The 27,752-nt window shown below is 39.3% G+C and overlaps 5 protein-coding genes and 1 long non-coding RNA gene across 9 annotated transcripts; 3 read left to right on the top strand and 3 right to left on the bottom strand.

Annotated features, from left to right (window-relative positions):
- The first annotated feature begins 10,183 nt into the window (after nucleotides 1-10,183).
- LOC121794656 (cyclic nucleotide-gated ion channel 1-like) lies at nucleotides 10,184-14,717 on the top strand. Of its 3 annotated transcripts, none has more exons than XM_042192925.1 (8): nucleotides 10,184-10,366; nucleotides 10,828-10,967; nucleotides 11,144-11,711; nucleotides 12,183-12,395; nucleotides 12,891-13,174; nucleotides 13,367-13,478; nucleotides 13,570-13,806; nucleotides 13,887-14,717. In XM_042192925.1, exons 2-8 carry the CDS (start codon nucleotides 10,939-10,941, stop codon nucleotides 14,571-14,573), a joined length of 2,130 nt encoding a protein of 709 aa, XP_042048859.1. In that variant the 5' UTR covers nucleotides 10,184-10,366; nucleotides 10,828-10,938; the 3' UTR covers nucleotides 14,574-14,717. The 3 variants fall into 3 exon arrangements, with proteins under 3 accessions (XP_042048859.1, XP_042048858.1, XP_042048860.1); XM_042192924.1 differs by having other exon boundaries at nucleotides 10,184-10,408; XM_042192926.1 differs by lacking the exon at nucleotides 10,184-10,366 and adding an exon at nucleotides 10,406-10,495.
- A 91-nt stretch (nucleotides 14,718-14,808) lies between these two features.
- LOC121794658 (protein phosphatase 2C 51-like) lies at nucleotides 14,809-15,925 on the bottom strand. Its single transcript, XM_042192929.1, has 2 exons — nucleotides 15,079-15,925; nucleotides 14,809-14,985 (listed from the first exon to the last, which is right to left on the bottom strand). The coding sequence occupies exons 1-2, from the start codon at nucleotides 15,631-15,633 to the stop codon at nucleotides 14,812-14,814; spliced, it is 729 nt and encodes a 242-aa protein (XP_042048863.1). The 5' UTR covers nucleotides 15,634-15,925; the 3' UTR covers nucleotides 14,809-14,811.
- A 105-nt stretch (nucleotides 15,926-16,030) lies between these two features.
- Nucleotides 16,031-18,302, bottom strand: LOC121794657 (LEAF RUST 10 DISEASE-RESISTANCE LOCUS RECEPTOR-LIKE PROTEIN KINASE-like 2.8). 2 transcript variants are annotated; one of them, XM_042192928.1, is made up of 5 exons: nucleotides 18,209-18,281; nucleotides 17,450-18,117; nucleotides 17,275-17,295; nucleotides 17,160-17,189; nucleotides 16,031-17,072 (listed from the first exon to the last, which is right to left on the bottom strand). In XM_042192928.1, the coding sequence occupies exons 2-5, from the start codon at nucleotides 18,006-18,008 to the stop codon at nucleotides 16,540-16,542; spliced, it is 1,143 nt and encodes a 380-aa protein (XP_042048862.1). In that variant the 5' UTR covers nucleotides 18,009-18,117; nucleotides 18,209-18,281; the 3' UTR covers nucleotides 16,031-16,539. The 2 variants fall into 2 exon arrangements, with proteins under 2 accessions (XP_042048862.1, XP_042048861.1); XM_042192927.1 differs by having other exon boundaries at nucleotides 17,450-18,302.
- Nucleotides 18,303-18,593: 291 nt separating this feature from the next.
- Nucleotides 18,594-20,631, top strand: LOC121794820 (rust resistance kinase Lr10-like). The gene is made up of 3 exons (XM_042193171.1): nucleotides 18,594-19,420; nucleotides 19,511-19,543; nucleotides 19,618-20,631. Exons 1-3 carry the CDS (start codon nucleotides 19,084-19,086, stop codon nucleotides 20,592-20,594), a joined length of 1,347 nt encoding a protein of 448 aa, XP_042049105.1. The 5' UTR covers nucleotides 18,594-19,083; the 3' UTR covers nucleotides 20,595-20,631.
- A 185-nt stretch (nucleotides 20,632-20,816) lies between these two features.
- LOC121796418 lies at nucleotides 20,817-21,660 on the bottom strand. Its single transcript, XR_006049745.1, has 4 exons — nucleotides 21,245-21,660; nucleotides 21,137-21,157; nucleotides 21,026-21,058; nucleotides 20,817-20,955 (listed from the first exon to the last, which is right to left on the bottom strand). It is a non-coding gene; the product is annotated as an uncharacterized LOC121796418 (long non-coding RNA).
- A 3,162-nt stretch (nucleotides 21,661-24,822) lies between these two features.
- Nucleotides 24,823-26,958, top strand: LOC121794654 (rust resistance kinase Lr10-like). The gene has a single exon (XM_042192919.1). It carries the CDS (start codon nucleotides 24,921-24,923, stop codon nucleotides 26,904-26,906), a length of 1,986 nt encoding a protein of 661 aa, XP_042048853.1. The 5' UTR covers nucleotides 24,823-24,920; the 3' UTR covers nucleotides 26,907-26,958.
- The last annotated feature ends 794 nt before the right edge of the window (nucleotides 26,959-27,752 follow it).

Raw genomic sequence — 27,752 nt, 5'->3', positions numbered from 1 at the left:
ACAACGTTGAGTTATACGTATTCCACATTTAATGTTTGATTCCGTGCAAGAAAATAGTCTCGTTTTTTGTTCACCTACCAAAATGACTTTCATTCTTATTTATATAACTTTTTCTCTTTAACGTTTTCTTTTGCTCTCTCCTATTTCATCTACTTTATCTTTTTTTTTATCTATGTACTGTATTTTTTATTAACTTTTGAATATAAGATTTTCTATCTTGTCGATATAAAGTTGAGTTATACGTATTCCACATTTAATATTTGTTTCCGTGCAAGAAAATAGTCTCGTTTTTTGTTCACCCACCAAAATTACTTTCATTTTATTTATAAAAATTTTCTCTTTAATGCTTTCTTTTGTTCTCTTCTATTTCATCTACTTTTATTTTCTCTCATACTTATCGACTTTTTTCTTTCTCTCTCATATTCACTTGTTGTGCATAGTTAAAATTACTCTGCATATAACTTTTTTTTTTCTACGTACTTTTTTTAACTTCCGCAGATATGATTTTCTATCTCGTCAATACAAACATGAGTTATACGTATTCCACATTTAATGTTTGTTTCCGTGCAAGAAAATAGTCTCGTTTTTTGTTCACCTACCAAAATGACTTTCATTCTTATTTATATAACCTTTCTCTTTAACGTTTTCTTTGGCTCTCTCCTATTTCATCTATTTTATCTTTTTTATCTACGTAGTTTTTATTAACTTTTGAAGATGAGATTTTCTATCTTGTCAATATAAAGTTTAGTTATATGTATTCCACATTTTATATTTGTTTCCGTGCAAGAAAATAGTCTCGTTTTATTTTCACCCACCAAAATTACTTTCATTTTTATTTATGAAAATTTTCTTTTTATGCTTTCTTTTGTTCTGTCCTATTTCATCTACTTTTTTTTTCTCTCATACTTATCGACTTTTTTTTCTCTCTCTCATTTTCACTTGTTGTGCATAGTTAAAGAGTACTCCGCATATAACTTTTTTTTTTATCTAAGTTCTCTTTTTAACTTTCGAAGATATGATTTTCTATCTCGTCGATACAAAGTTGAGTTATACGTATTCCACATTTAATGTTTGTTTCCGTGCAAGAAAATAGTCTCGTTTTTTGTTCACCTACCAAAATTACTTTCATTTTTATTTATAAAATTTTTCTCTTTAATGTTTTCTTTTGCTCTTTCCTATTTCATCTACTTTTTCTTTTTTATCTACGTACTTTTTTAAAAACTTTTGAAGATAGGATTTTCTATCTCGTCGATATAAATCTGAGTTATACATATTCCACATTTATTGTTTGTTTTTGTGCAAGAAAATAGTCTCTTTTTTTCACCTATCAAAATTACTTTCATTTTTATTTATAAAAAAATTCTCTAACTTTTTCTTTTATCCTCTGCTATTTTATCTATTCTTTATTTTTTTATACTACTGTTGTTTTCTCTTTCTCTTCAGTTACCTGTTGTACATTAAAATTCGTATCATCCAAAAATGAGAATATTTTTTTATGGATAGAAAAATTATATAACTTGAATAATATGAATTAAATGTTTTTGTTGATTGTTACTCGATAAAATCTCTTCTTTCATTCGCAACTAACAGTAGTTATTTTTTCAAAAAATTTTGTCAGTCTAGCTACAAAAATTAATCTCATGTTTTTAGTAATTATTTCTCTATAACCTCATTTTTAAAAGTTTTGCATTGAAACTAATTTCGTCCACTATAAAAAATATTGATGGAAGGATAGAGCAATATTTATTATTTTCGTCCCCAAGGATGTATAAGTGCAACGTCATTATATGATTCATTGCACTTGCTGAAAAATCAATCACGATTCCTTTAGAATAACTACATATTGGCACGCACATACAGAATAAGGTATAATATATTGCTAACTTTTTAAATTGCTAACTCTGCTAACTCATCTATGCAGTGAATGTTCAGTTTGCAAGATTGTATCTGAGATTAAATTTGTATTGCGTTTGGTTCATGAGATTCAATCCCACAACTCAATCTTAGATGAATAACCATGGAATAATTAGTCATAGCTAACCCCCTATGGCTAAAATAATCTCACAACTCAATCCTAGATTGTATCTTGATATTATTTTTATCTTGGAAACCGAACACCACCGCAGTGTATTAAAAATGTCAACACGATTACATTAAAATATCAATACATAATGTCAACAAAGTATATTGAAATGTCAACAAAATTATGTGTTTACATTTTAAGATAATCGTATTAACATTTTTAATACATTGCGTTGATGAGTTAGCAACTTAAAAAGTTAGCAATTGATCACACCCTATAGAATAATTACTGAATTCACTACCGATAGATACTCTTGATCTAACCAAAAAAAAAAATTCAAACCCATTAACTTTAAATATTCAGCCTCAATATATTTTATGAAATTTTTTACCCACTGTTAGTGTTATATATAAATGCAATTTTCGAAAATGAAAATAAATTTTTAAATAAGTACTACAAACACCAAGATTTAAGCACTCGCGCCGCTTACTAGCATTTAATGAGACGGTTAAGAGATACATTATGCATTAACTAAGCCTAATTTAGATAGCGACTTTGTTGCATAATCATCACTGCATTTAGTTGGACTTACATTCGCACCCACGAATAAACAACAAAATTAGGGGAGGGTCAAAAACGTTCAACATAATACTATCCCTCGTCAACATATTTGCCTCTGGAAAATAATGTGCTTCATTTCCTTTTTGTATCTTTTGTTCTTTGTTCTTTTTAATCTCAGCCCTACGATTTTGTCATCCGACGGTTAGATTGGTGCCACGTGTCATTTACTAATGCAGATTTTCAGTTGAATAATGCACACCGACTAATAATGCACCATTATAGTGTAATAATGCAGATTTTCAGTTGAATAATGCATACCGACTAATAATGCACCATTATAGTGTAATAATGCAGATCATCTGGACCGTTGATGAATGAGATCTAACGGCTCATATTAAGAAGAATAAATGATCTAAGGGATAAATAGGAGAATAACACTCCCATATATATATATATATATATATATATATATATATATAAATAAGTGACACTTATATTTCACTAACTTACTCAACCCACTTTTTTTTACATTTCTTAAAATCTGTGTTGAAACCAAATAGAGTTCTTATTATTAAACAAAGGGAATATATTTCATTCGATTTCATCTTAGTTTTGTAATTTTTAAATTTTACTATAATAAAACTAATATTTTGGTCTTTTTAGAATTGAAAAAAAGATACTCCTACAAACAATACACACACAACCCACACACTACATACACATTGACGCATACTGCATTGACATCCATACACTGTGCGCGCGCACGGACACTGACACACACAAACACATACAAGCACACACACACACATATGCTGCTAGGGCTGACAAATCGTGCGGATTGAGTCGTTATCGGGTCAACCTGATAACGATCCAACCCAATAAGGCCTAACCCAAACTCGACCTATTAAGGAAACCGTAAATCCGAACACGAACCCGACCTGCTACCTTCAAATCCGAACACGACCCGCACCCGACACGAACCCGTTATTGACACGATATAATATGGGTTGACACGACACGATAACGACCCGAACCTGATATTACACGATTAAACCTTAATTTCTAACCTAATTTACACAATTAAATTTCGTTTTATACTATTTAAACCTAATTTATAAGAAATTAAAAAATGAAAGTAATATATATTTTTAAAATAATAATAAAAATAATAATATTATTTCTTAATGGGTTACCCGTATCCGACCCGAACCCGACCCGAAATTATCGGGTTCTTAATGGGTCAACCCGATAAGGACACGGACCCAATAAGACTTAACCCCAACCCAATAATTTCGTGCGGATTCGTATCAGATTATCGTGTCGTGTCAAAAATTGTCAGCCCTACATGCTGCAACGCACACACATGCACACTATGTGCACACATACCATAATAATGTCAAACATAATTCCGAATGAATCAATATTTTTGGTGGAATCAACATACTATTAATTATTCATATTTCATTTTATTTCATTCTATTTTATTCATATGTTATTTGTTGTCACCAAGTGATAGGGACCTCAACATCCACTCCGGCAGCACCAACAACCAGGCAGCCCAGCCAGAGGGACTCAATCCACACTCACGTCACAGCTGCTCCAGCCGAGGCCCAACTACTCGATACCGTCGCTTCACGACTGCCGGCCCAATCATTCCCATGCAGCCCGGATGTCGAGTAGAGCCCATCGTAGCAAGAGATGTCAAGAGATCGAGAACCACATCTCACCAAATCGGAAGATATTGTCACAAGATATTTCTCATTCTAAGTCAAGGATTTGGTGTGTCAATAAGGATCAACATCATTATCTCTAGTACTCCTCTTTTAGTTATTTAGTCATTTATAGATTCTATAAATTAGTCGTATGTTTAACATTATTATGAATGAGAAATAAAGTTAATTACTTATTCTCATTATCGGTTCTGGTGGAAATCGCCCCCTAGAACTTCAACTAGGGTTTTATCATTTCATTATGTTCTATCTTTCGTGTGCTCTTTGATTTCCAGTGATAGACATCGAAGGTCTATCACCAAGTATAGCAACGAAATTAACCAAGGATTAACAATTTCATTCCTTTTATATTTCTTATCAATATACCAATTACCAAACCATAGTCCATTCCAATGTTCATTCCATTCTAATGTTCATTTCATTCATCTCATTTCATCACACCAAGAAGGGCATGCGGGAGCATTCACTCTTTCTTATTTCATCATACCAAGAAGGGCATGCGGTTGTTAAAACTATCACATTCTTTCTCCTTAAAAGCATCTTAAAATTTTAAATTTACGTAACTCTCTCGGTTTAAATTATTTTTTCGTAAAAAAAAATATCAAATCAAATGTAATTTCATAAGGATTCTAACGAGATCATTGCATATGTTCCGGCGATGATCGGATAATGAAATTTTATAGCAATTTTTATTTTAATTTTCGTATATGTTAAACAGATTTATATCAATAAATACATCAAAAAATTTCAACATAATGAATGTACAATATCAATAAAACTGTATTGATATTTTCTTGTACTTGTATTGAGATTTAATGTCACTGTGTTGATATTTGTAATACATTATGTTGATATAAAAAAACCATGAAATTTTTTGTGTTATAATATATTGACTATTTTACCCTTTTCTTGATATTTTATCTATTATTTATTAAAATCCGTGAGTTTTAATCTCATCCATTCATTTTAAGATTTAATGATGTAGGATTCGACCTACTTGTGAATTGGATAATATATGCATTTTAACATGACCATGCATTTAGAATTGCTAAATTATTTTCAGTTTACTAAGTGTGCACAACTTTTGAAATTTTAATGGCCCATTGTCCCGATACTTTGTTCAAGACATGAAATTTTTATTAACATACTATTAGTACTATTTTCACTTTTAAGACACCTCATATTGAACAACGAGTATTTGTTTGGGCTTAGTTAAAACTTAAAAGATATTGAGATTTTATACGTACCAAATTTTGATGGATTTCGGGCTTCTAGTTTTGTTACCGGTTTATAATGGAGTAGTGTTATTTGATCGATTTTTTTTTGTTCCTTATTAATTGGTATTTGGTAGGCGAACCGATATTGCCATATTGGTTCAACCCAATAGAAATAGACGTATAAGTATAACTAATGAATATCTCTAATGACCAAATCTTCCTCATTCGAGTTGTGAATTCACGTGTTCGTCTTCCAAATTCTATTTAACGCTAGATGCAAGTTGCATCATACTCCTACATTAAAAAATTACTACTCCACTACAAGATATTTTATCAAATGTATTTAGGCCCACTAGCCACGAAGCTCAACAGTCAACAAACATATACCCTACGATACATATAGGAAAATTTAATTCGACTCTCTGCATTGTACTTCTTCCACATTTATTAATTCCCACTTCGGTATGTTTGTCATACTATATTTTTCAGTCACCAAAAAATTCATATACGTATATATATCATACTCATTAATCAATATATTTTTCACCTAGACCGCAGACAATAATTCAACTGAATTAATGATTTGAACCAACAGTTCACTGAAATAAATTGATTTCATCAAAAAGTTTTCATATTCATACATCTATATCTATTTGCAACATTAGGGAGATCATATGCAAAAAAAAAAGAGGAAATACTAAAGCATTTCCATATTATATATCCTTAATCGTGTAACATTCACAATCCTATCATTCATTTGCACTATTCATATAGATTAGTATAATATTCCATCCGTCCCGTCATAAGTGAAATATTTTTTAAATACGAGATTTAAGAAAATGTTATTGAAATAGTTAACTAGAAAGAGAATGAGTATGAGAGAAAGTTAGAAGAGAGAATAAAATTGAAGATAAAATAAAATAAGAGTGATTGTGTTATATTTTGCCAAAAAAAAGAAATGACTCACTTCAGGTGGGACGTCCTAAAAGGGAATGCGATTTGGATTATGGTGAGACGTAGGGAATATCTTTTAATTTTTGAATTTTTCTTATTTTATATAGTAATTCGCAAATCTAGAGTTCCAATTATTTTTCATGAGATGACAAATTAGAAGTGTTTTTATAGTTGAGTCTTAGTCATCCTAGACGTGTCATTTGGGTAGGCATTGAAATAATACAAAGCTTGTAATATCGTAGTAGTATTTACATTTTTTAAGTGTTTGTCATTGCCGCTACCTTCACCTTCACTTTCACTTTCACCTGTGTTCAACCGTTTTTTGTCCAATCGAATGACTCATACTCAACTCCATGTGAACTGCCCCGCCTGCCTTGTTGCTCAGAACGAGGTTGATCAAACTGTTAATGGAGAATTATCGTAAGTTATTCGCTTTGTTCTTTTCGGTCTAGCCTATTCTTTGTTGTCAGCCTATTCTATGCAGTTTTATTTTGTGTGTTAGGTGGAGAAAATAAAGTAAGATATAGAGAATAAAGTAGAGACAAATGAGTTTCTCATTTTAGTAATGAGTTATCTTAAATGAGACAAACTAAAAAGGAAAATAAATAATTTTTGATGAGAGGAAGAATGAGAAATATAGCAAGTTAACTAGGTGTCAAAGCATGTTTCTCTTGCTTAAAATCCCATTTTTATTTGAAAATAATTAATACTTAGGGCATTAATAACGCAGCGGGCCGGACAGCGCTTGGGTCTCGGCCCGCGTCACCGCGCGTTGGAGGAGGGTGTTTCGCGGCCTGGGCCGGGCTTGGTGGCGCAGTAGCGTCCCGAGGCCGCGCCCAGGGTCTGTCCTGGCTCAGTGTTATACGTGCCCGGGCCATGCCCCAACGAGTCCCTGCCCGGCGTTGGAGGTGTTTCTGGCCGAACCACAAGCCCCATTTTTTTTTCCAATTTTCTTGCCTATTTATACTCCATTTCTTCAACATTCTTCCAACAATTTCTCCATTTCAATCCTCTTATTTCAATATTTGTGGCTGCTATGGAGTGGTTTAAAAGCGACGAACGACAGATGAACGAGTTCGTCAACGCCAACAACTGGTACCTACTGGCATCGCCCAACCCAAATGCAACGCCTAGTCCGGGGTGGCTTCCAACATGGAAATACCATCGCTAGTTAGCACTGATGAGTACGACATCAGTAATATGGAACCCGCTGAAGGGAGGGGCAAGGGCAAGGCTGCGACTGAGGATGATGAGGGGCCGAAGAAGTATAGCCCGCAGGAGACATTGTGGCTGGCCAAGAACTTCATCGACGTCTCTGAGGATCCTATCATCGGCAACCAGCAGAGCGACAAAGTGTTCTGGGAGCGGATTGCCCAGAAATATAATGCTGGTTGACCTAGAGGGTCGTTCGAGCGTAGCTACGTGAAGCTACGCAAGCGTTGGGGTCGGGTCCAAAAGGAGATGAATAAGTGGAATGGCAAGTGGACTAAGTAGTCCGGATGTGGCCGAGCAGGCACAGGGAGATGGACCTCGTGGAAAAGGCCAAGGAAGAGTTTTACTCTGACGGGAAGAAGAACTTCAAGTACTTCGATGTTTGGAAGATTGTCGAGAAGAGCCCGAAGTACACTGGTGGGGCAGAACAGGTGGCAAGTGGGGCGCCGAAGAGAACTAAAGTTTCCGCTGCCGAAAAATACTTTTCGAGCGAAGGAGGTCCGACAATCGATCTCAACGTGACAGACGACGACGTCTTCTTCTCATCCCCTGGTACTCAAAGCCGTCCGATGGGAACAAAAGCGACAAAGAGGAAAGCGAAGGGGAAGGCAACTACTTCGAGCTACCCCACTATGCCGCCGCCACCCAATCCTTCTCTGGATAAAATATCCGACTCTATGTCGGATATGGGTATTACTCTGCGGATGGGACAGCTGATGGAGTTGACATCGAGGGATACCTCGACAATGTCGGAGTTCGAGCTCGAGTTGCACCATGAGATGGTCGCCTACCTTCGCGCACAAATGAAGAAGTAGTTTTTCATTTTTTTTCTTGGATTGTATTTTTTTTCTAGGATTTGTAATTTTCTTTTTCGACTGAATAATAAATTTTCCATATTTTAATTGTTCAACGTATTCTATTTTACGATTAAAATATGTTGTAGTTGTGAATAGTACAATTTAATAGTTGTGGCCTGGATGGGGCTTGGAGGGTAAGATGAGTTGTGGCCAGGGAATCAAATTTAGGAGAATGATGACGTGGAGGGGACTTGAGGTCTGAATTCGGGCCGGGTTATGGATGCTCTTAGTTACGAATTATCAACACCAACTTATTGGTTAAAAAGAAAATGTGTGATATAAATCAAGTTACATTTCATCAACTTAAAATCTAGTTATATTTTATTTTAACAAAGATATTCTCTCGGTTCATGAAAATTAGTTTTATTTGTGATATGAGTTGCAAAACTCGGTAAAGTAAGTGATATGACAAAAAAAAGTGAGTAAAATATATTAATGAAAAATGGATACATATTATCAAAAAAGAAGTAAATATAGATCAATTTTAATGGACTGATCTAGATAGAAAAATAATACAGTATTACATCTGTCCACAAAAAATAGACTAGTTTTACCATTTTGTCCATTCATAAAAATTAGATCAATTTAAATATGAAAAATTATAAACAATTAAATACTACCTTCCACAATCCACTAATACTACTTCCACCACATTTTCTTCATTCTCTTTTACTTTATCAATTGCATATTAAAATTTGTGTTATTTATAACTTAGTCTATTTTTTATGGACAGAGGTAATACTACTCTTTTAGATGAATAGAATAATTTTATATTTTAAAAAAACTTCTAGTAGGACAAAATAAATAAATAAGTATCTATCTTGATTTTAGATAAGGCGGAATACGACAATTTCTTTTTGTTTATACATTGCTGCTATTATTTGAAAAGTCACATGGGCAGAACAAGTTGTTACTCCCTTCTCCCTTCGTTCCTCTTTAATAGTCGCACTTCTTTCGGCATGGAGATTAAAAATAATATGTTAAATAGATGGTGAATAAAGTAAAAGAGATGAAGAAAAAATAAAATAACAGAAAAAATTAATTTTTGCTAAAAAATAAAAATAACTTAATTATTTTAAAACTTTTCAAAATAGAAAAATGACTTAACAAGGAACGAAGATAATACTATTTCAGATCTATAGAACTAGGCCCTATATTAATCGAAAAACCACTTGCGAGTAATTTCTTATCAATTTTTTTTATTAAACCATAGTAAAAGAGTACTTCCTTTGCTTCGTCTTATTCAAGATGTCCACATTTTTTAATGGTATGAGATGTTATGTGAAGTAGTTGAGTATAATAAAATAGAGGGAAAAATGAGATTGAATATTTTAATGAGGAGAAAGAGATGTGAATTTATTTCTATATATGAAAAGTGGAAAAAAAAAGAAAAGAAAGAAAGGTGGATATGTTAAGTGGGATAGAAATGGAGAGTATGGGCGTAGTGCATACGTCGTTTAATCAAGAGCAGACATACGTCGTTTAGTGCTCCATTTTGTAGTGAATGATTATACCGATGGTCGTCGTGCATGTCACAACAGCATTTGAAATATGGGCCCACCAACGACCCCACTGAATACTTGAATTCTTCAACTTAATTTATTGCTGAGTGGACGCCAATCCAATCCAATCCAATCCAATCCAATGCCTGAAATCTCGTCTCTAAAATTTACTAGTGGAGTATTCAGTATATGCAAGTGACAAGATTTTTGCGTTCAATCCAATCTGCAAGCTGCACAGAACAAAAAAAGTTGGAAATATCCACGAAACTTCACCCCTTCCCTCTCTCTCAAAGAAAGAGCAGACAGTGGTGTACGGACTCTTTATAATTTATAACGACTCACGACTTCATGTGTATGATTGTTGGACCGCTGTTCTCTTTTTCTCGCTTCTGTTTCTGGTTCATAGTTGTCAATTTAATGCCCATCAAATTAATTTGAAGTCACGTATCCCTTTTCCTTAACTGCCTCACCTTTTTATTTGATTGTTTTTTGCTGTTTGTGCAATACTTTGTTACATTTGGATTTCTTTCACTTTTCCCTCTTTTCATATGGGGTTGACGCTTATTTTGACCTAGCATAGTTTAAACTACGGATATTTTCTGATTTGAGAAAACAAAACTTGGTCAGGAGTTGAACTGCCAAACTGAAATGTCTAAATTTGAACTTCTTACCTGATGAAGGATGTTTCTGTTTCTGTATCTTGCGTATAGTTAGGCAATTTCATCAAATTTTCTAATACAGAGTTGTCTTGTTGGGCTTATATTTATTCAGGGTTTAATTTAATTTGCTACACAAATGTGGAGCTAGCAGCAGGCTCGTATTTTTCTCCATTTCTTTGTCAACCGAATCAGAAATCTACATAATCTGCAATTGAGCGGGATTATGAGTTTCCAACAAGAGAAGACTGTCAGGTTAGTTATTGTGATCACTGTTACGATCAATTCACATTATAAACTTGTTTCCAAATTTGCATCATATCCAATCCGGTCAGTTTTAGTTTTGTTGCTTTAGTTTAACTGGAATTTGTTGAATCTGCTGTTGTTATGTATCTCTGTTTTTCCACAATCTTATAGTGTCACATTATCAGGTTTCAAGATTGGAGATCTCAAGGAAGGTTGGATACTCAATCCTCCTCTAGAGGTGGGGTGGAACTGGGGAGACTTAAATCAGCAGCATATTCAGTTTCCGACAAGTTTCATAGAGGTTTTGAATATGGCTCGGAGAGAATTAAAAGAATCACAGGATCACTGAGATCTTTTTCTATGGGAAAGTTGAAAGCTGATGAAAAGGGATCTGTGAAAAAAATTCTGGATCCTCAAGGATCATTTCTTCAAAAATGGAATAAAGTTTTTGTTCTGTTATGTGTGGTTGCAGTCTCGCTGGACCCCTTGTTTTTCTACATACCAATTATAAATGGCGACAAGAGGTGCCTTGAGCTGGACTGGAAATTGGAACTTATAGTTTCTGTGCTACGGTCATTTACTGATATCTTTTACCTCATCCATATCATGTTTCAATTCCGTACTGGTTTTATTTGCCCTTCTTCTCGTGTGTTTGGAAGAGGTGTTCTTGTTGAAAATTCATGGGAGATTGCAAAGAGATATCTGGCTTCCTACTTCATAATTGATATTCTTGCAGTTCTCCCACTTCCACAGGTAAGGGATAGAATCTTTATGTGCACAGATATAGTATGATTTCATCGTAGCTGTACTTTACAAGCAGGATAACTTATCTTTATAGTCCATGGAACTTGTTTTTTGAAAGTTTTATTGTTCATAATATTGATGTACATAATGCATGAAAGGAAAATTTAATCATTGTAACTTCTGCTGTATTAAGTAGAGTGTTTCAGTCTCTTAATTTGTAACTATGATTTCTGTTCTCAGATACCCTATACAAAGTTCTATCTCCCTATATGCATTTTCTTCTTCAGCAAATTTGCCTTCTTATTTGTACTTTTAGAATTACACAAAAATATACACGACCTTCAACTCTGAGTTGAACATGCCTGCAACTATACGATGCATGTGGTACGCATAATGCAGATTATGTTCAACAAATTGCTGTAGTCGCAATAAGTTTGTCTACATGTATATAACTGGATGATCATTCTTTGGCTTGCACAGATTGTAATAGTGATCATCGTACCCAGATTGAAAGGTGCAAGGTCTTTGAACACGAAGAATTTGTTAAAAATTGTGGTGATCCTTCAATACATTCCAAGGGTTCTCCGAATCCGTCCTCTGTACAAAGAAGTCACAAGAAGTTCTGGCATACTCACTGAAACAGCATGGGCTGGAGCTGCCCTCAATCTTTTTCTTTATATGCTCGCTAGTCATGTAAGTATCCCCCCGGAAGTTTTATGCATATTGGTTGATCTTATAAGGACAAGTAGCTTGGTTATATTATTTGTAACATTGTTTTCTCCTTTCATTCTTTTATGGAGTATGTATGTTACCTTACTTGCTTATTTTATTTTCTTTCTGATTTTTTTCCCTGTCTAAAATTTTTATGTTGAAGTATCATGGAATAGCTGCATCTGTCCTTCAGCCAAAATGGGGCAGGAACCATGATGTAATTTTTTTGTATGCCTTTTAGACATTGTGTAAATGTGGTTTGGTTCCATATAACGTACTATTAGTATATTATTGTTGCCATGTTGATTGGCATTTACTTCTTAGTTCTTACTGAAACATAGAGATTGGGTAGGATAGGTTTAGGGTGATTCTTGCTGGTTGGCCTACGAATCTTCTCCTAGAATTTTCACATGAAAAATAGTCTTCCTGCCCTAACTATGTTTTCTTTGTTCTCCGTTTTTTTTGCTCCTCTGTTAGGTGATTGGAGCCTGTTGGTATGTGCTTTCTATAGAGCGTGAAACTACCTGCTGGATAAAAGCTTGTGGAGATGAGTCTGATTGTAGGAAGGCTTCCTTTAATTGCCAGCTTAATCATGCTGGACTGCCTCAGATTTTGAACCAATCTTGCCCTTTTCAGCCACCTGATTCTTCCATTTTTGATTTTGGGATATTCCTTAATGCTCTTCAGTCTGGTGTTTTTGAATCACAAGATTTTCCCAAGAAGTTCTTTTATTGTTTCTGGTGGGGACTCCAGAATCTAAGGTATGTTTCCTAATTTGATGTGCCTGACATAATCATCTATTGAGGCAGATATGTCCAAGAAGAATGTAACAAATTTTTTTGAAAAATGTGGTACTAGTAATTGTTTTTTCTAGATAGTATTTTGCATGCTTGGTAGAGTAATTATTTTCAGGGTTTCTTGTACATAATATATAAACTTAACTAACTTTGCAGTTCTCTCGGCCAGAATCTTAAAACAAGTACCTACGTTTGGGAAATTACCTTCGCAATTTTCATATCCATATCTGGTTTGGTCCTATTCTCATTTCTGATTGGAAATATGCAGGTAAGTTACAAAAGATGATACAATATTTGCACTCTTCTTTTCTGTTATTACCAATGTTATGTGTAAACTGTGTTGGATTTTGTTATTACAGACATATCTGCAGTCTACAACACTGAGATTGGAGGAGATGAGGGTGAAAAGACGAGATGCGGAGCAGTGGATGGCTCACCGTCTCCTTCCTGAGAGTTTGAGGCAGCGAATCAGGAGATATGAGCAATACAAATGGCAGGAAACTCGGGGTGTAGATGAAGATTATCTGATACGCAATCTTCCCAAGGACCTCAGAAGAGACATAAAGCAACATCTCTGTTTAGCCTTGCTTAAGAGGGTAACATTTCCAGCTAGTTCTTTCCTACACTCTTGTCTTCTGGTGATAAACTGATAATTATATATATATACTTGATCTAGGTGCCAATGTTTGAAACAATGGACGATCAACTCTTGGATGCAATGTGTGATCGTCTGAAACCAGTGCTGTACACGGAGCATAGCTACATAGTGCGAGAAGGGGATCCCGTAGACGAGATGCTGTTCATCATGCGTGGCAAACTGTTAACAGTGACCACGAACGGAGGGCGGACAGGGTTCTTCAATTCGGACATTCTCAAAGCGGGCGATTTCTGTGGGGAGGAGCTGTTGACATGGGCTCTAGACCCGAATTCATCATCCAACCTTCCCATCTCAACCAGAACAGTGAAGGCCCTCGTCGAAGTAGAATCGTTTGCTCTCATGGCCGACGATCTCAAGTTTGTAGCCTCCCAGTTCAGGCGACTGCACAGCAAGCAGCTGCGCCACACGTTTAGATTCTATTCGCAGCAGTGGAGGACATGGGCTGCTTGTTTCATACAGGCAGCGTGGAGGCGCTGTGTGAGGAAGAAGATGGAGGAAACTCTCGGTGTAGAAGAGAACAGGCTGCAGGATGCATTGGCCAAAGGAGGCGGGAGTTCCCCCAGCTTCGGAGCAACCATTTATGCATCGAGATTCGCAGCCAACGCCCTTCGAGCAGTGCGACGCAATGCAGGTAGAAAGACGAGGGTATCACCTGTGCTTCTACTGAAACCAGCTGAGCCAGATTTTAGTGCTGAACACAAATGACCAGTCTAGTGCTGTGTAATACTCCAGGATCTAACACAGGAGGAGCCTTATTGTGTAATGCATGTGTATAGTCGGTATCTTCCTCTTCTACATGACCGTAAAAGATACTCCATTATTAACTTATGCAGGTAGTATTTGTTACAAGGGTTTTGGTTACAACTTACACGCACTTGATCAAGAAAGGGAATTGGGAAGCTTACATTCTAGAGTAGTATTTTACAAAGAAGAAAACAAAAAATTAGGGGTCACATAAACCAGATTGTTGAATTGCATTAGGCTTTCTCAAATCCACCAAAACCACACTAACATTGTGCTTGCTACCTTGAGCCAGCGCCATCTCCGCCATGACAGCCACGGCCTTCTCCGCCCCATCATCAAGTGGAGCGCCGCCGCAGCAATACCTGGTGGCAATCTGGTAAGGCAGGTCGTCAGAGATAACATCCCAGAATCCATCACTCCCCAATATGAGAAACTCATCCTCTCCACTCCTTCTCACACCTCTCACCTTCACTTGCGCCGCCGCCGCCTCCTCCTCGCTCTCCAACAGCCGCACCGCCTCCCCTCCGCGGCACAGCACCGCCTTGGAGCCCGCCAACACCACCTCAGTCTCCCCCACGACAGCCACCGACCCCATTCCCATCAGCGCCGCCACCTTCTGAAAGGCCACCCTCATCACCTCCTCCCACTCTCTCTCTCTCTGATCAGTCTCCTCTTCGACGACCTCAACGAGCCTCTCGCGGCAGGCGCGACCCACGCGGTGGCCCTCGAAAACGCCGAAGAAGTCGTAGCTCTGACCATCTCTCTTGAGAAAACCTAATTCCACCGCCACGTCGTCGTGCATCTCCCTACGCCGCCCGACCACGGATATCTTGCCGTAGGAAGTTTTGCGCCTCAAACTCGGCGGTGTATCACCCTCCACAGCTGCGGCGGAAGTGGATAGAGGTAGTGACCGAATGCGGCGGAGTTCGCGTCTTCGGCGGCGGGCATCTTTGGCGGACTTGGAGGCGTGAGATTCAGCGGAGTTGGAAGAAGAGCAGGGAGGAGGAGTAGTATCAGGCATGAGAGGCTATGAGTGGAGAGTGAGAGTGGAAGTGAAGAGGAGGAGGCAGGAGGTATATCATATATGTACGTGGCATGCCACGCTTAAGGAACTGACACGTGCCCTAGTCTGCATGACTCATCACTTCCAAGTCCCAACTAAACCTTCAACGCCGCTCAAAAGGCTAAAATCACCACTAAAATATCTTCTCCACTTCTTCATCTCATATAAATAGAAAATTTAAAAATGATAGGCTGTATGACTTTTGCATGAACTTTAACCATCTTATGTAGCAGAATTTTGCGTGATAACAGAGTCTATTAGCAATGCAACATTTAAATACTAAAATAATAAAAATCTTAACTCATCTTCTCTTTTCACAGCATGGAAGATATTATAATTCAATCATATACTATGATTTTAGCGATCAATAATTATATTATAAGAGAGGAAAGTAAATAAATGAATACATGAGGGAATACTACTAGTCAGAATGCATGGGTCTCTGGAAAGGCATTGGTGGCAAGTGCAGCAACTCAACTCCCCCTTGAAGCATGTTAACAACTTGCTCCATAGTTGGCCTATCTCCAGCCTTAATCTGAATGCACCATAATGCTGCTACAGTCCTCTTTTTCATCATCTCCTCTTCTTCTCCACCACCTCTTTCCAACTCCTTCCCTTCACACAACTGATTGTAAATCCACAAGCCGCGCAGCCATTTCCAGCACCAGCATTCCGAAACTGTACACATCAGCTTTGCCTGTAACCTCTCCTCCAATGTTCTTGTACACCATTTCTGGGGGCATGAATCCAATCTTACCCTTAATCCGTGATGGCTCAAGTCTTTCATGTCCGGGATCTGAAATCTTGGCATTGAAATCCCCATCAAGTAGAATGTTCTGAGGCTTGATTGCAAGATGCAGGATGTTAGCAGCATGCAAACCCTGGATCCCACGGGCTATCCCCACAGCTATCTTCAACGTCTCTCCACAGCTCAGATCGTGTTTGCAAGGAGATGTGTTTGTCAAGAGAGCCACATTGCACAAACTCATGCACCAGAGCTCTTTTGTTTCCCTTTATTATGCAGAATCCAAAGAGTTTGACCATGTTTGCATTGGTGATCCTCGAGATTTCTGATGCATGCCTCATGAACTCCTTGTCACTAGCTGAAGAAGAAGAAGAACTAGTCTGCATCTTTACTGCAGCAATGGGGCTGCTTCGTAGCTTGCCTCTGAAAACAGTTCCATGAGGCCCTCCTCCTAATTTAGCCTTGAAATTGTGAGTCATCTTTTTAATCTCCCTATAGCTATAGTTTATTGGCATATGATTCAACTGGTGTATCGTGAGTTCTTCGATGTTTTCACTGTTGTTTATCCACGAACGCTGCCTTTTCCTCCTAATCACTACCATTCCAAGTAAACATGGAATCCCAACTACATATCTTAGTACTATAAGCCCTCCTGCAGTAAAGTAGAGAAAAAAAATTCAATGAACATATGGAAATGGTACGTTTTGGAGTATTATTCTGAGGGGTAGTGAGAACTTACCGATTGCTAAGGCCGGAAAGTACAAATAAACTGTTCAATGGAGAAAGCAGGTAATTAAAAAGATGAATAATATATGTAGCAAATTCAAGAAAAGATTTTACATATGAGAACTTGCCTGCATAATACTCCAATTTGCCTGCATTCCCAAGTGAAGATGAATGTTAGTATATCTTCTTGTACACTAATAAGGCTGTTCATACTTCATAATTAAAACCATCTTGCACTACTTAGAAATTATATTTCCTGTTTCAAGAAAATATTTTTGAACCAAGGCATGAAAGTTTGCTTACAGATGAGAGTAAGGTCTTCAAAAGGGGTGCTCTCATAGCAATAGTGGCGACACCGGATTTCGTTGCTCTCCGAACTGCACTCTCCATTGCTCTCATCGCATTCTATACACAACAAGCGAAACCAAGATAACTCAAATCCATAGGCAAGCAGATCATGAATCTGTGCATATGAATAGTTATGATGATCTGTGGATGGCCAAATTACTGAAACCTGAGTCACGGTGTCAAAGGTGCAGGATGCCTCCAAATCGGGTACTGATATTCTTTCAGCCGTGACATAGCTGTAAATTCTGGAGGTGTTGGAGAAGGCGCTCGTGTTGGCACAGTAAGGATTCTCAACGTATAACGGATTAACTACAGGACTTTGACAGTTGATGTATGTTATGTAAATGCTGCTAGGGTAATATGTGTATACATAGCTTGAGTACATATAAACATTGTCTACGTACGAATAAATCGGACAGAATGAGATATTTTTGCTGTCTAAACCTGGATCAGATATCCGAATGGAGAAGTTGCTGTAAGTGATTGCCTCAACATGGTATCTTCTGGAATTCATGTGCAGTGTGAGTCGATCTTTCTGGCATTCGAGTGCAAAGATGGAGTCCGGATGGCCACAGTTTGCAGGATCACTTCTCAGCCTAAAAGGGTAGCTAATGTTGATATTCCTACATGAAGAAGTGATGCAATGTGAGCTGTTTCTAGCTCTGCAGCTTTCTGTGAAACATAGAAGCAGAATCAGAAGGGCGAGATACGAACTAAAGAGCGTTTGGTTTGACATGATTGCAGATGATGAGAATATGTGAGCAATGAAAGAGTGTTTATTATGCTAATTAATATGGAAATTGATGGTTAGTTTCTTGGAAGTTTTGGAGACATTTCTGTTATTGCTTTAGTTGGAATGTATTCATGTATTGATCAAGTGGATTAGTGGATTAGTACATTGACTTGCCTAATTATTCAAAGTCAATCCCACATTCTTATCACTAATTGTTCTATTTGGCTATAAATAATTCAAGAATCCACATTCAAATCATCATGATAATTGAACTGGACTCCATTATCAAAGCATTCCATTCCAAGTCAGAAAACTTGGAAAATGAGATAAACTATATCTATTCTGATTCATTCAACACAAAGTCAATACAAAACTTAATCACTGAATCTTGAAAAGGAGTTAGTTTAAGTAAGATGAAGATGATCTATGGAAAGTAGCAAGCAAATCAAACATATTTCACAGAGAATCCAAACTAGACATGAAAATTTTCCTCCTTACCTTCATTTCCATTTTCCACCTTGCACTAAGCCAAAATGAGTGTCTCCCAGCAACATGTGGCCCTTATGCGCCTCTTGCCCGTTTCCCGTTCTGGATAAAAGGTCGGCAACCAGCGCATTGTGGGGGTTCGGATTATCATGCAACGGAAGCAGAGCAGATCTTGATCTACTATTCCCGGTGACAGCATCAGCCACAAATGTCATGCTTCCATTAAACATGACAGTTGCAGTTTGGGATATCGATTACAAAGCACAAAAGATGCTGGTTAACTATGTCCGGCCTCGCTCCTGCCTCCCAGAGAAGCTTCCCACTGTAAACTCTTCAGCTTCTCCAATATTCGAGGCAGAGGCAATAGGATATGGTGAAGGATCAACTCTATTCAATTGCTCCAACACAGGGAACTATGAGGCAGTTGCTTGTCTTAGCCAGCCGCCGTTACAAAGTTATTGAGTTTGGTTCTATTTATGACATCACATCCTTGCCCCCGTACTCGTCTTGTTTCAAGATGTACAGCATTTCATACGTTCTAGACCGCGCATTGACTGGAGGAGACGATGAATCTGGATCTCGTTTTTATCTCAAATGGAGCAGGCCTTCTTGTGATAAGTGTGAAGCACAAGGGGATTATTGTAGGTTGCAAAATAGTTCTGCTGCAGAAGAAACTGAATGCTTCACCCCTCAACATGCTACAACAGGTAATAAAATCGATAATACTCCTATATATTTTTCGGTATTATAAAACTCTTAGCACCACATTAGCTTATGGGATTTGGTATATTCTACAGGTGCATCAACAAACCACAAACCACTTGCTGCAGGTAAGGCTACCAATCTTCTTGCTTCAATCATATTTAATGCGAAATCTTTCCATGATAATGATCCTGCTTTACAGGGATTACAGCAGGGGTAATACTCCTGGCATTTACTGCGATCGCCTCGTTATTCATCTTTAAGGCGGTGAAGAGAAGGAGAAAAGCAAACCAAAGGATAGAAAATTCTGTGAAAAATCACAAGGATATGAGGCCAAGAAGATACAGTTATGCAGATGTGAAGAGACTCACAAATAATTTCAAAGAGAAACTCAGCCATGAAGCACTGCACAAAGGAAAGCTCTCAGATGGAACTCCTGTCGCTGTCAAAGTGCTCGATGCCTCTCAGCAAGACGATGAGGCCTTCATCACTGAAGTGGAGATAATAGGTGGGATGCAACGTGTAAACATCCTTCAATTGATTGGATACTGCATAGATAGACGCAGAAGAGCTCTCATCTATGAGTTCATGCAAGGTGGAACACTTGCTGACATGGTTTTATCTCGAGAAAACCAAAACCACACAGTTGGTTTGGAGAAGCAACATCAGATTGCACTAGGCATAGCCAAAGGAGTTGAGTATGTTCACCATGAATCAGCCCAGAAATTCCTCAACTTGGTTTTGAATCCTCGGAGTATCTTGCTAGACCACAACTTCAACCCCAAAATCATAGTGTCTACGACGTCTGCTGATGAAAGGACATCACAATATACTGCTCCTGAGTTATTCTCGTCTTCATCAAACATCATACCACAGAAAGCATATGCTTATGGTTTTGGCATGCTGTTGCTGGATATGGTAGGCACAAGTGTGAGTACTTATAGCCATGGAGACGACATCAGTGATGCCCGCTTTCCAGAATGGTTGTTTAAGGAGGAGAGAGAAGAAGAGAAATTGAACGAATCAGTGAAAAAATTGTTGATTGTTTGGGTATGGTGTATTCAGTGGTTTCCATCCGATCGTCCATCCATGAAAGCAGTGATCGAAATGCTTCAACAGCAAACCATGCCTGCTAATGCTATGCCTCAATGTCCTTTTCATCTCAACACCCAAAATTGAATTACTTATTTACATTATGCCTCATTGTATATGTATATGTGCTCACTTCCACATGACTTGTATCATGAAATTGAGTACAAAGAAACATTGTACTCAAAATTTCAAATCTGAACCAAATTCAGAAATATATGTTCACAATCAAATAATAACAATCTTTCAATCAACTACAGGTACAAAACATCAGCTTTTAATAAGGATATACACTTGACACACATTGTACTTACTAAACATAAGAGAAAAAAAAAACATAATGAAGCAATAACAAACTAGAGGGGTAAGTCGTGCCGTTTTCTCCATTGGGACGCCACTAAAACCATCAGGAGCACGAATCCAATCACGAATCTCAGGCCTATAAGTTCACCTGCATGATTCATATCACAAAATTAGCAATCTCCTACAATGAACGAACAAAACAAGGTTGGAAATCTTACCATATGCAACCACTATATATGCTCCGTAGATATCTGTCCAGAAAAAAAAAATGTTAGAAGAGAGTATTCCATAAGTGAAAAAAGTTTAACAGGAGAAGATGGATCACTCACATCCCCAATACTCCAATTGACCTGCATTAATCCATATGAAAAAAAAACCAGTGTCAGCAAACAAACAGTTGAAATAAATAAATAGAAGAAAAAAATGTGACTACATACATCGAAAACCTTGCTACGAGAGAGTTGTTACATCATCCTTGCACTGGAGTTTGCAAGTGATCCGGCTGTCCTCCAAGAGGCACTCTCCAAATCTTGGGCAGTCTCCGCAGTGAACAATAAACCACGAGAGCTCCACCCCATTGCTCAAATCGCCATAGATGCCGGCCAAAGAAGGATTGGTGATACTGCTATTTCCCTTAGCCCTCGAGCTCCAAATCACGTGATCAACCAAGCATGACTCCTCCGCGATCCCATCTCCCTCAACAACGTAACTGTAAAGTCGGGAAGAGTTGGAGAGAATGCTACTCCTATTGCCACAGAAGGGGGGCTTCCACATAGTTGGAAGAAGTCACAGGAGCTAGGCAGTGTAAAAAGGATACCGGCCTATTCATGTCGAAGAAGTAGTTGTTGAAGAACATGTACGGCCATGAAGCAATGTCGGTGGGATAAACAGGGCATGAAGAGAGATTTGCATTTGCTGTACTTATGGATGGATCAACCATCCATATGGAGAATGTAGCATAGTTTATGTCCCGGACGATGTACCTCGCAGTTCCCACCTTGAAGATGGTCTCATTGTTGTGGCATTCGAGGTCGAAGCTGGAGCTATCGTAGCCACAAGATTTGGGGCTGCTTGTCAATCTGAAAGGGTAGCTGATTCTCACATTGCCACAAGATGAAGAAGGGCAGTTATCTTGAGCTGTGGAGCTAGTTGTTAAGAAAAGAAGCAGAATCAAGATGCAGCTTGGGATTTCAAACAACATTCTATTTTTTTTTCCTGGGAATTGTCTTTGATGTAGTAGTAGTACTATGTTAAGAGAATCTTCTCTTAACACTTATAGTAACAAAAAATTACTAAAAAATAATTGACTTGATAATACTTTAATCCTATAATACTTTACCAAACGATTTTTAATAGTATGATAAATATATGAATTTTTATACATCGCGATATATCAAGAAAATGTTATACTCCCTCTATCCCAGAAAGTTTGTCACATTTTTTTCATTTCCGTCCATCCCACAAAATTTGTCAAATTTTACTTTTAACATTTTGTGATAGTGAACCTCATATTCCACTAACTCATTCAGATACACATTTTATTATAAAATTAATATATAAAAGCAGGATCCACCTCCTAACAACTTTTTCAACTAACTTTTCATTAAGTTCCACTAAAAGTTTACCTCAATTCATGGATCTCTCTAGGATAAATAATTGAAATCTATAGACATGATCGTATATCCAAGTATATACGCAGACATTCTATGAGCTCTGTGAATAGTGTTAGCGTGATTTGACTGACATTCGGACAGATATAGGTGAATCAGTCAATTAGGCCACCCGCAACGCGTCACGCGGGTGGCCCGTATTCCCTCACGAAGGAACGAGACGGCGGTGTGACGCGTTGCGGCGCCCCGTCTCGTCCCCAGCCCGTTCCGCATTCCGTCACGCCGTGACGGTTGGCGAGATGTCTCGCCACGCGCCGAGACGACGTGGCGCGCCCCGGCGCCATGCGTGACGCCCACTCGCCGGCCCGCGAGTGGCCATCGTCACGCTGACGCAATAATTCATTTTTTTTTAAAAAATCAAATTAAATAAAAATTAAAAACGGTAATATTACCGTTTATAGCCGTTTTCCATTTTTTTTATTTTTTATTTTTTTACTCTATAAATACTCCTAATTCATCCTCATTTCACACACAACTACACATCTATTCTTCCCAAATCATCTCCATTTCCTCTCCAATTTTCATCTAACATCTCATCACAAAATGTCCCGCGACGGAAACTCTGGCGGTGGCGGCTCCGGCGGGTGGGATCTCAACGCATTCGGCGACTGGGGGAGCATGTACAACACATTGGGTGGTTCCGCTTCGTCGACGCCGGGCACCCAGGGTTCATCAACGCCGGGGTACCAACCACCCAATTTTGACGTGAATGCATACGCCCGTCCCTCCGCCCCGCGGTATTCACAGGGATTATCGCAGATTCGGGAGGATTATTCCGTTGAACCCACTCCGGAAGAAGGCCGAGGCGGGGGAGGAGGCCGATGCGGTGGAAGCTCCAGGGCGGAGGCGGAGGCGGAGGAGGAGGAGGAGGAGGAGGATCTAGGTCGGCATCCGTACGGCCCCAAAGAAACGCTGGCGGTGTACAACGCATGGATCAGCGTCTCGTACGATCTCATCGTCGGGAATCAACAACCCCGAAAGTGCTTCGGGGAAAAGGTCACCGAGGCCTACCACCAGATTAAGCTGAAGGAGTCCCGCCGCCGCACATATAAGATGCTCCGCGCTCACTTTGACCGAGTCGTCAGAGAGGTCAAACGATTCTGCGCCATCCACAAGAATGAAGCGGCTCATTACCAAAGCGGAGCCACGGGAGCCGACATTCTGAGGTCGGCTTTGCGGGTCTACCTCGACGACACCGGCAAACAATTCAAATATGTCGATGTTTGGGAGGTCGTCAAGGACGAGGAAAGGTGGGCCGGCGGTGTGCGGTCCAGTACAGGCTCGACCTCGAAGAGCACAAAGCACACGGCGAGTGGCCAATACTCGTCTGGTGAGGGAGGTTCGGGCAGCGGGCCATAAGAGTTTGCCTCGCAGGAGGTTGAAACCCCGGCAGACGATGCCGGGGAGTTCTCCCATGGGCGCCGTCGGCCGCAAGGGAGAAATGCGGCGAAGGCGGCTAGAGGGAGAAGGGGTCGAGCCGAATCAAGCCAGACTGGCTCGGGCTCGGGGGACCCCCCAACTCCCTTATGACCATGTACATGACCGCCACAATGGCAGACACTTCCCGCATGACGCCCGTCCAATACCAAGTCTGGCTTAACGGAATTACGTTTATGGCAGCACAACTTGGCATTCCGCCTCCTCACGGCTTCAGTGCACCTCCACCGCCTTCGGGGGATGATTCGTCGACGGAGTAGTTTTTTTATTTTCTATAAAATTGTATTTTAAATTATGTCATTTTTACTTTTTTAGGATTTTAATTATGTCTTTTTTATTTTTTTTGAATTTTAAGTTGTATTTTTATTTTATGTTGTAATTTTATTTTATTTTATTTTTAATGAAGTGTGTTTTTTTAATTGAATTTGGTTGGAAATAAAAATAAAAAATGAAATTGAATGAATAGTAATTTAAGGGACGGATGCTTGCTGGTTTCATTCCTTAGTTAAGGGACGGAATGAATAGTAATTTAAGGGACGGCTTGGCGTTGTAGACGGCATTACGCGTCGTGGACTAGTCAACAATGAGTATTGAGGATTCAACTGAAATTAGAAAATTAAGATATGGTTGAGAATATGCGACTGCTAAATCGCAGACCTTGTAGAGAAGAATTCTGCTGCCCCTACACCTATCCAATTATCAGCTTTCGTTTTCTTATCCTTTTATTATTAATTAATTAATCAATTAAAGGAAAAATATCCTACTAATAATGTGCACTTCATCAATAACAATCCACTTATAAGTTTGCCCACACCACAAATGTTTAATAAATTATTTAATTTAATCAATTCATATAATAAATAAATAAAGTGTAAAATACTAGTATTCCTTGATTAGATTTTTCATTTTAGGTTGAGTCCGTTGACATAATCTTAGTTTGAAGTCAATATTGGCTTCTCCTTCATCGCAATTATCTGTATCTTTCTGTCAGAAAAATAAATAAATAATGCGCAGTATATATCTGTTTCTTCCATCGCTGAATTTCCATCTACATCTTGCAGATCCTCAAACCATGATTCCCTTCTTCATTTTCTTGATTTGTTCACTAAATATCCAGCAACCAAGATTTGCAGCAGCCCAGCAGGACTGCCCTCCCGCAAGCTGCAGCCCCTCGGGGGGCCCCATCGTCCGCTTCCCTTTCCGCTTAATCGGCCGCCACCCCCAGCACTGCGGCTATCCCGGTTTCGACCTCTCCTGCAACCCCACCAACAACCGCACCGAATTCGACTTCCAGTTCCCCGCCCGTGCCTCGGCCCGGAATATTATCCTCCCACTTTCAGCTAAAGCTACCGTAAATGAAATTGACTACAGAGCTCAAGTGATCCGACTCAGTGTGTTCAGAGGGTCATGCCTCCCTGCCCAGGTGCCCGAAGTGAGCTCCTCTCCCTCTCCTTTCCAATTCCACATCAAGATCATGTACTATGGTGCAGGCGACGGATACACGCTTTTCAATTGCTCTGGAGCGCTGGACAACTATGAGGAATGGGCCAGGCCCATGGGCCCGATCACTTGCCTTGCTCGTGGGAATCACCGAGTTTATGCTTACCGATCCTCTACTTCGGTCACCGACCTGCCTCTCTCCAGATGTGTGAAAATGTACAACGTTTCTGATATTTCTGAGGTTCTTTTGGACGGGCTGAGAGAGTATTCGGTTGATGATACCTACCTGCATTGGCCTGAACCTGTCTGCACCAACTGCGAAAGCCGTGCAAACTACTGTGGGTTCAATACCAATAACCAAACTCAATGCTTTCACATACCCACACAATCTCACCACAACAAACAAGGTAGTATATCAGATAAGGCAGTCATTGCAATTGTAGTAGTTGCTGTTTTCACGGCGCTAGCTTTTGCTGCACTATTTTACTTCTACACACTAAAGAGGCGTAAACAGAGCAAGGAGCGAAGGACTGAGCGTTTCTTAGAGGATCACAAAGCAAGAAGGCTAACCAGATACACTTACTCTGATATCAAGACTATCACGGACGGTTTCAAACACAAACTGGGGCAGGGAGGCTACGGGTCGGTTTTCAGAGGGAAGCTCTCGACAGACATTCTGGTAGCCGTGAAAGTCCTAACCAACATCAAAGGGAACGGCGAGGACTTCATCAACGAGGTAGGAACCATCGGCAACATCCACCACGTGAATGTGGTGCGTTTGGTCGGGTACTGTGCGGACGGGTACAAGCGCGCTCTGGTATACGAGTTCTTGGAGAACGACTCGCTTAACAAGTACCTCTCATCGGGCAAGCAGAGCAGCACAGTGGGGTGGGAGAAGCTGCTGGAGATCGCGCTGGGGGTAGCCAGAGGCCTCGATTATCTCCACCAAGGCTGCAAACAAAGGATCCTTCATTTCGACATCAAGCCACACAACATCTTGCTGGACCATAATCTCAACCCCAAAGTTGCCGATTTTGGTCTGGCAAAGCTGTGCTCAAAGGAGAAGAGCGTGGTGACCATGACGGGGGCTAGGGGGACGATAGGGTACATTGCACCCGAGGTGTTCTCGAGGAACTTTGGGAAGGTGTCATACAAGTCGGATATCTATAGCTACGGGATGGTGTTGCTGGACATGGTTGGTGGACGGAGGGAGTTCGGAGAAGCGGCGGCGCAGGATAGCGGGGAAGTGTACTTTCCGGAGTGGATGTACAATCAGCTGGAGAAAGGAGAGGATATAGCTATCCATGTTGATAATGTGGAGGAGACTGATATTGTGAAGAGGCTTATAATTGTGGGACTTTGGTGTATACAGTGGTATCCTGCAGATAGGCCATCCATGAAACTTATCATCCAGATGCTGGAAGCTCAAAACATGCCCATTATGCCGCCCAATCCTTTCGCTGCCTCAAATTCTGCAAATTCAACTTCACCTTTATCTTCATCTTCTTCCACCATGTACACCACCTCAACAACCACCACTTTTACTTCTTGACATTTAACCATCTTGCTTATGAATAAAAGTATAAAACCTTCTATTCTGTTTATTTTCATTCAGAAAGTAGAGGCATTTTTTTAAGATAAACAATCTCATAACTGAAACTGATAACAATTTTGCTCTTCACAGCAATTAATTTGAGCATGTTACATCAACAAACTCAAGTAGATTAAACATCGGATATGATGGTAACAGGATCGCCGGAGCGAAATCCGGAACAGTTGAAATTTCACAAATTTCTATTTTAATCTAATTTTATACTAGGATACAAAAAACTTCAGAAATCAGAGCACCGACCGTTCTTCTCCCAATCGCCGTAGCGAGTCGGTTCCGGTCCGCGGGGGCCGCCGACTTCACCAGTACCTTTATTCACGAACTCATCGCCGCCATCATCTTCTCCGTCTTTTTTAGAATCGATGTTCCTCTCATCATCGATATGGCTATTGATGTTTTCCTTGTCGTCGGAAACCGCCGACTCTTTGGTTGCTGGTTGCTGATTTTGCAGGAGGTGCGCCATCGTGGCGATGGCTCTGCGGCTCGCGGCGTTGGACAACTCAGATCTAGAGATCGCCGACGAGATTGCTCGACATAGTTTGCTAGCCATTTGTTGATCCCTAACGATTTTGCTTTCCTTGTGGCGATGCTGGAACGATGAAGCTCGTAATCAGAATCAAATTGAGTCGAAATCACTGTTGTTGAGATTTGGCAGCGGTTCAGCCAGAGCATATACGGTGATCGAAACGACGACGTGTTGGACCATGGAAGTTACACGTTTGACGATTCCCTTACTGTGGCCCAACAGCCCAATAAGGAGCCCATTTCTTCCTTCCAATGTGATTTTTT

The sequence above is a fragment of the Salvia splendens genome, chromosome 3, assembly GCF_004379255.2.
Source record: "Salvia splendens isolate huo1 chromosome 3, SspV2, whole genome shotgun sequence".
In the NCBI taxonomy this organism is placed as follows: Eukaryota; Viridiplantae; Streptophyta; class Magnoliopsida; order Lamiales; family Lamiaceae; genus Salvia; species Salvia splendens.
This window is presented reverse-complemented; position numbering and strand designations above follow the sequence as displayed.

Coding starts and splice junctions, on each gene's coding strand:
- LOC121794656 (XM_042192925.1), top strand. CDS start 10,939: ATGAGTTTCCAACAAGAGAAGACTGTCAG. Junction 12,396..12,890: donor TTTATATGCTCGCTAGTCAT/GTAAGTATCCCC, acceptor CTCCTCTGTTAG/GTGATTGGAGCCTGTTGGTA. Junction 13,479..13,569: donor TTCTGATTGGAAATATGCAG/GTAAGTTACAAA, acceptor TTGTTATTACAG/ACATATCTGCAGTCTACAAC.
- LOC121794658 (XM_042192929.1), bottom strand. CDS start 15,633: ATGCCTGATACTACTCCTCCTCCCTGCTCTTCTTCCAACTCCGCTGAA. Junction 14,986..15,078: donor CGGCGGCGGCGCAAGTGAAG/GTGAGAGGTGTG, acceptor CTGCCTTACCAG/ATTGCCACCAGGTATTGCTG.
- LOC121794657 (XM_042192927.1), bottom strand. CDS start 18,230: ATGTCAAACCAAACGCTCTTTAGTTCGTATCTCGCCCTTCTGATTCTG. Junction 17,296..17,449: donor TGAAGACCTTACTCTCATCT/GTAAGCAAACTT, acceptor TTGGGAATGCAG/GCAAATTGGAGTATTATGCA. Junction 17,073..17,159: donor CTTTCCGGCCTTAGCAATCG/GTAAGTTCTCAC, acceptor ACTTTACTGCAG/GAGGGCTTATAGTACTAAGA.
- LOC121794820 (XM_042193171.1), top strand. CDS start 19,084: ATGGTGAAGGATCAACTCTATTCAATTGCTCCAACACAGGGAACTATG. Junction 19,421..19,510: donor CCCTCAACATGCTACAACAG/GTAATAAAATCG, acceptor TATATTCTACAG/GTGCATCAACAAACCACAAA. Junction 19,544..19,617: donor CCACAAACCACTTGCTGCAG/GTAAGGCTACCA, acceptor CCTGCTTTACAG/GGATTACAGCAGGGGTAATA.
- LOC121794654 (XM_042192919.1), top strand. CDS start 24,921: ATGCGCAGTATATATCTGTTTCTTCCATCGCTGAATTTCCATCTACAT.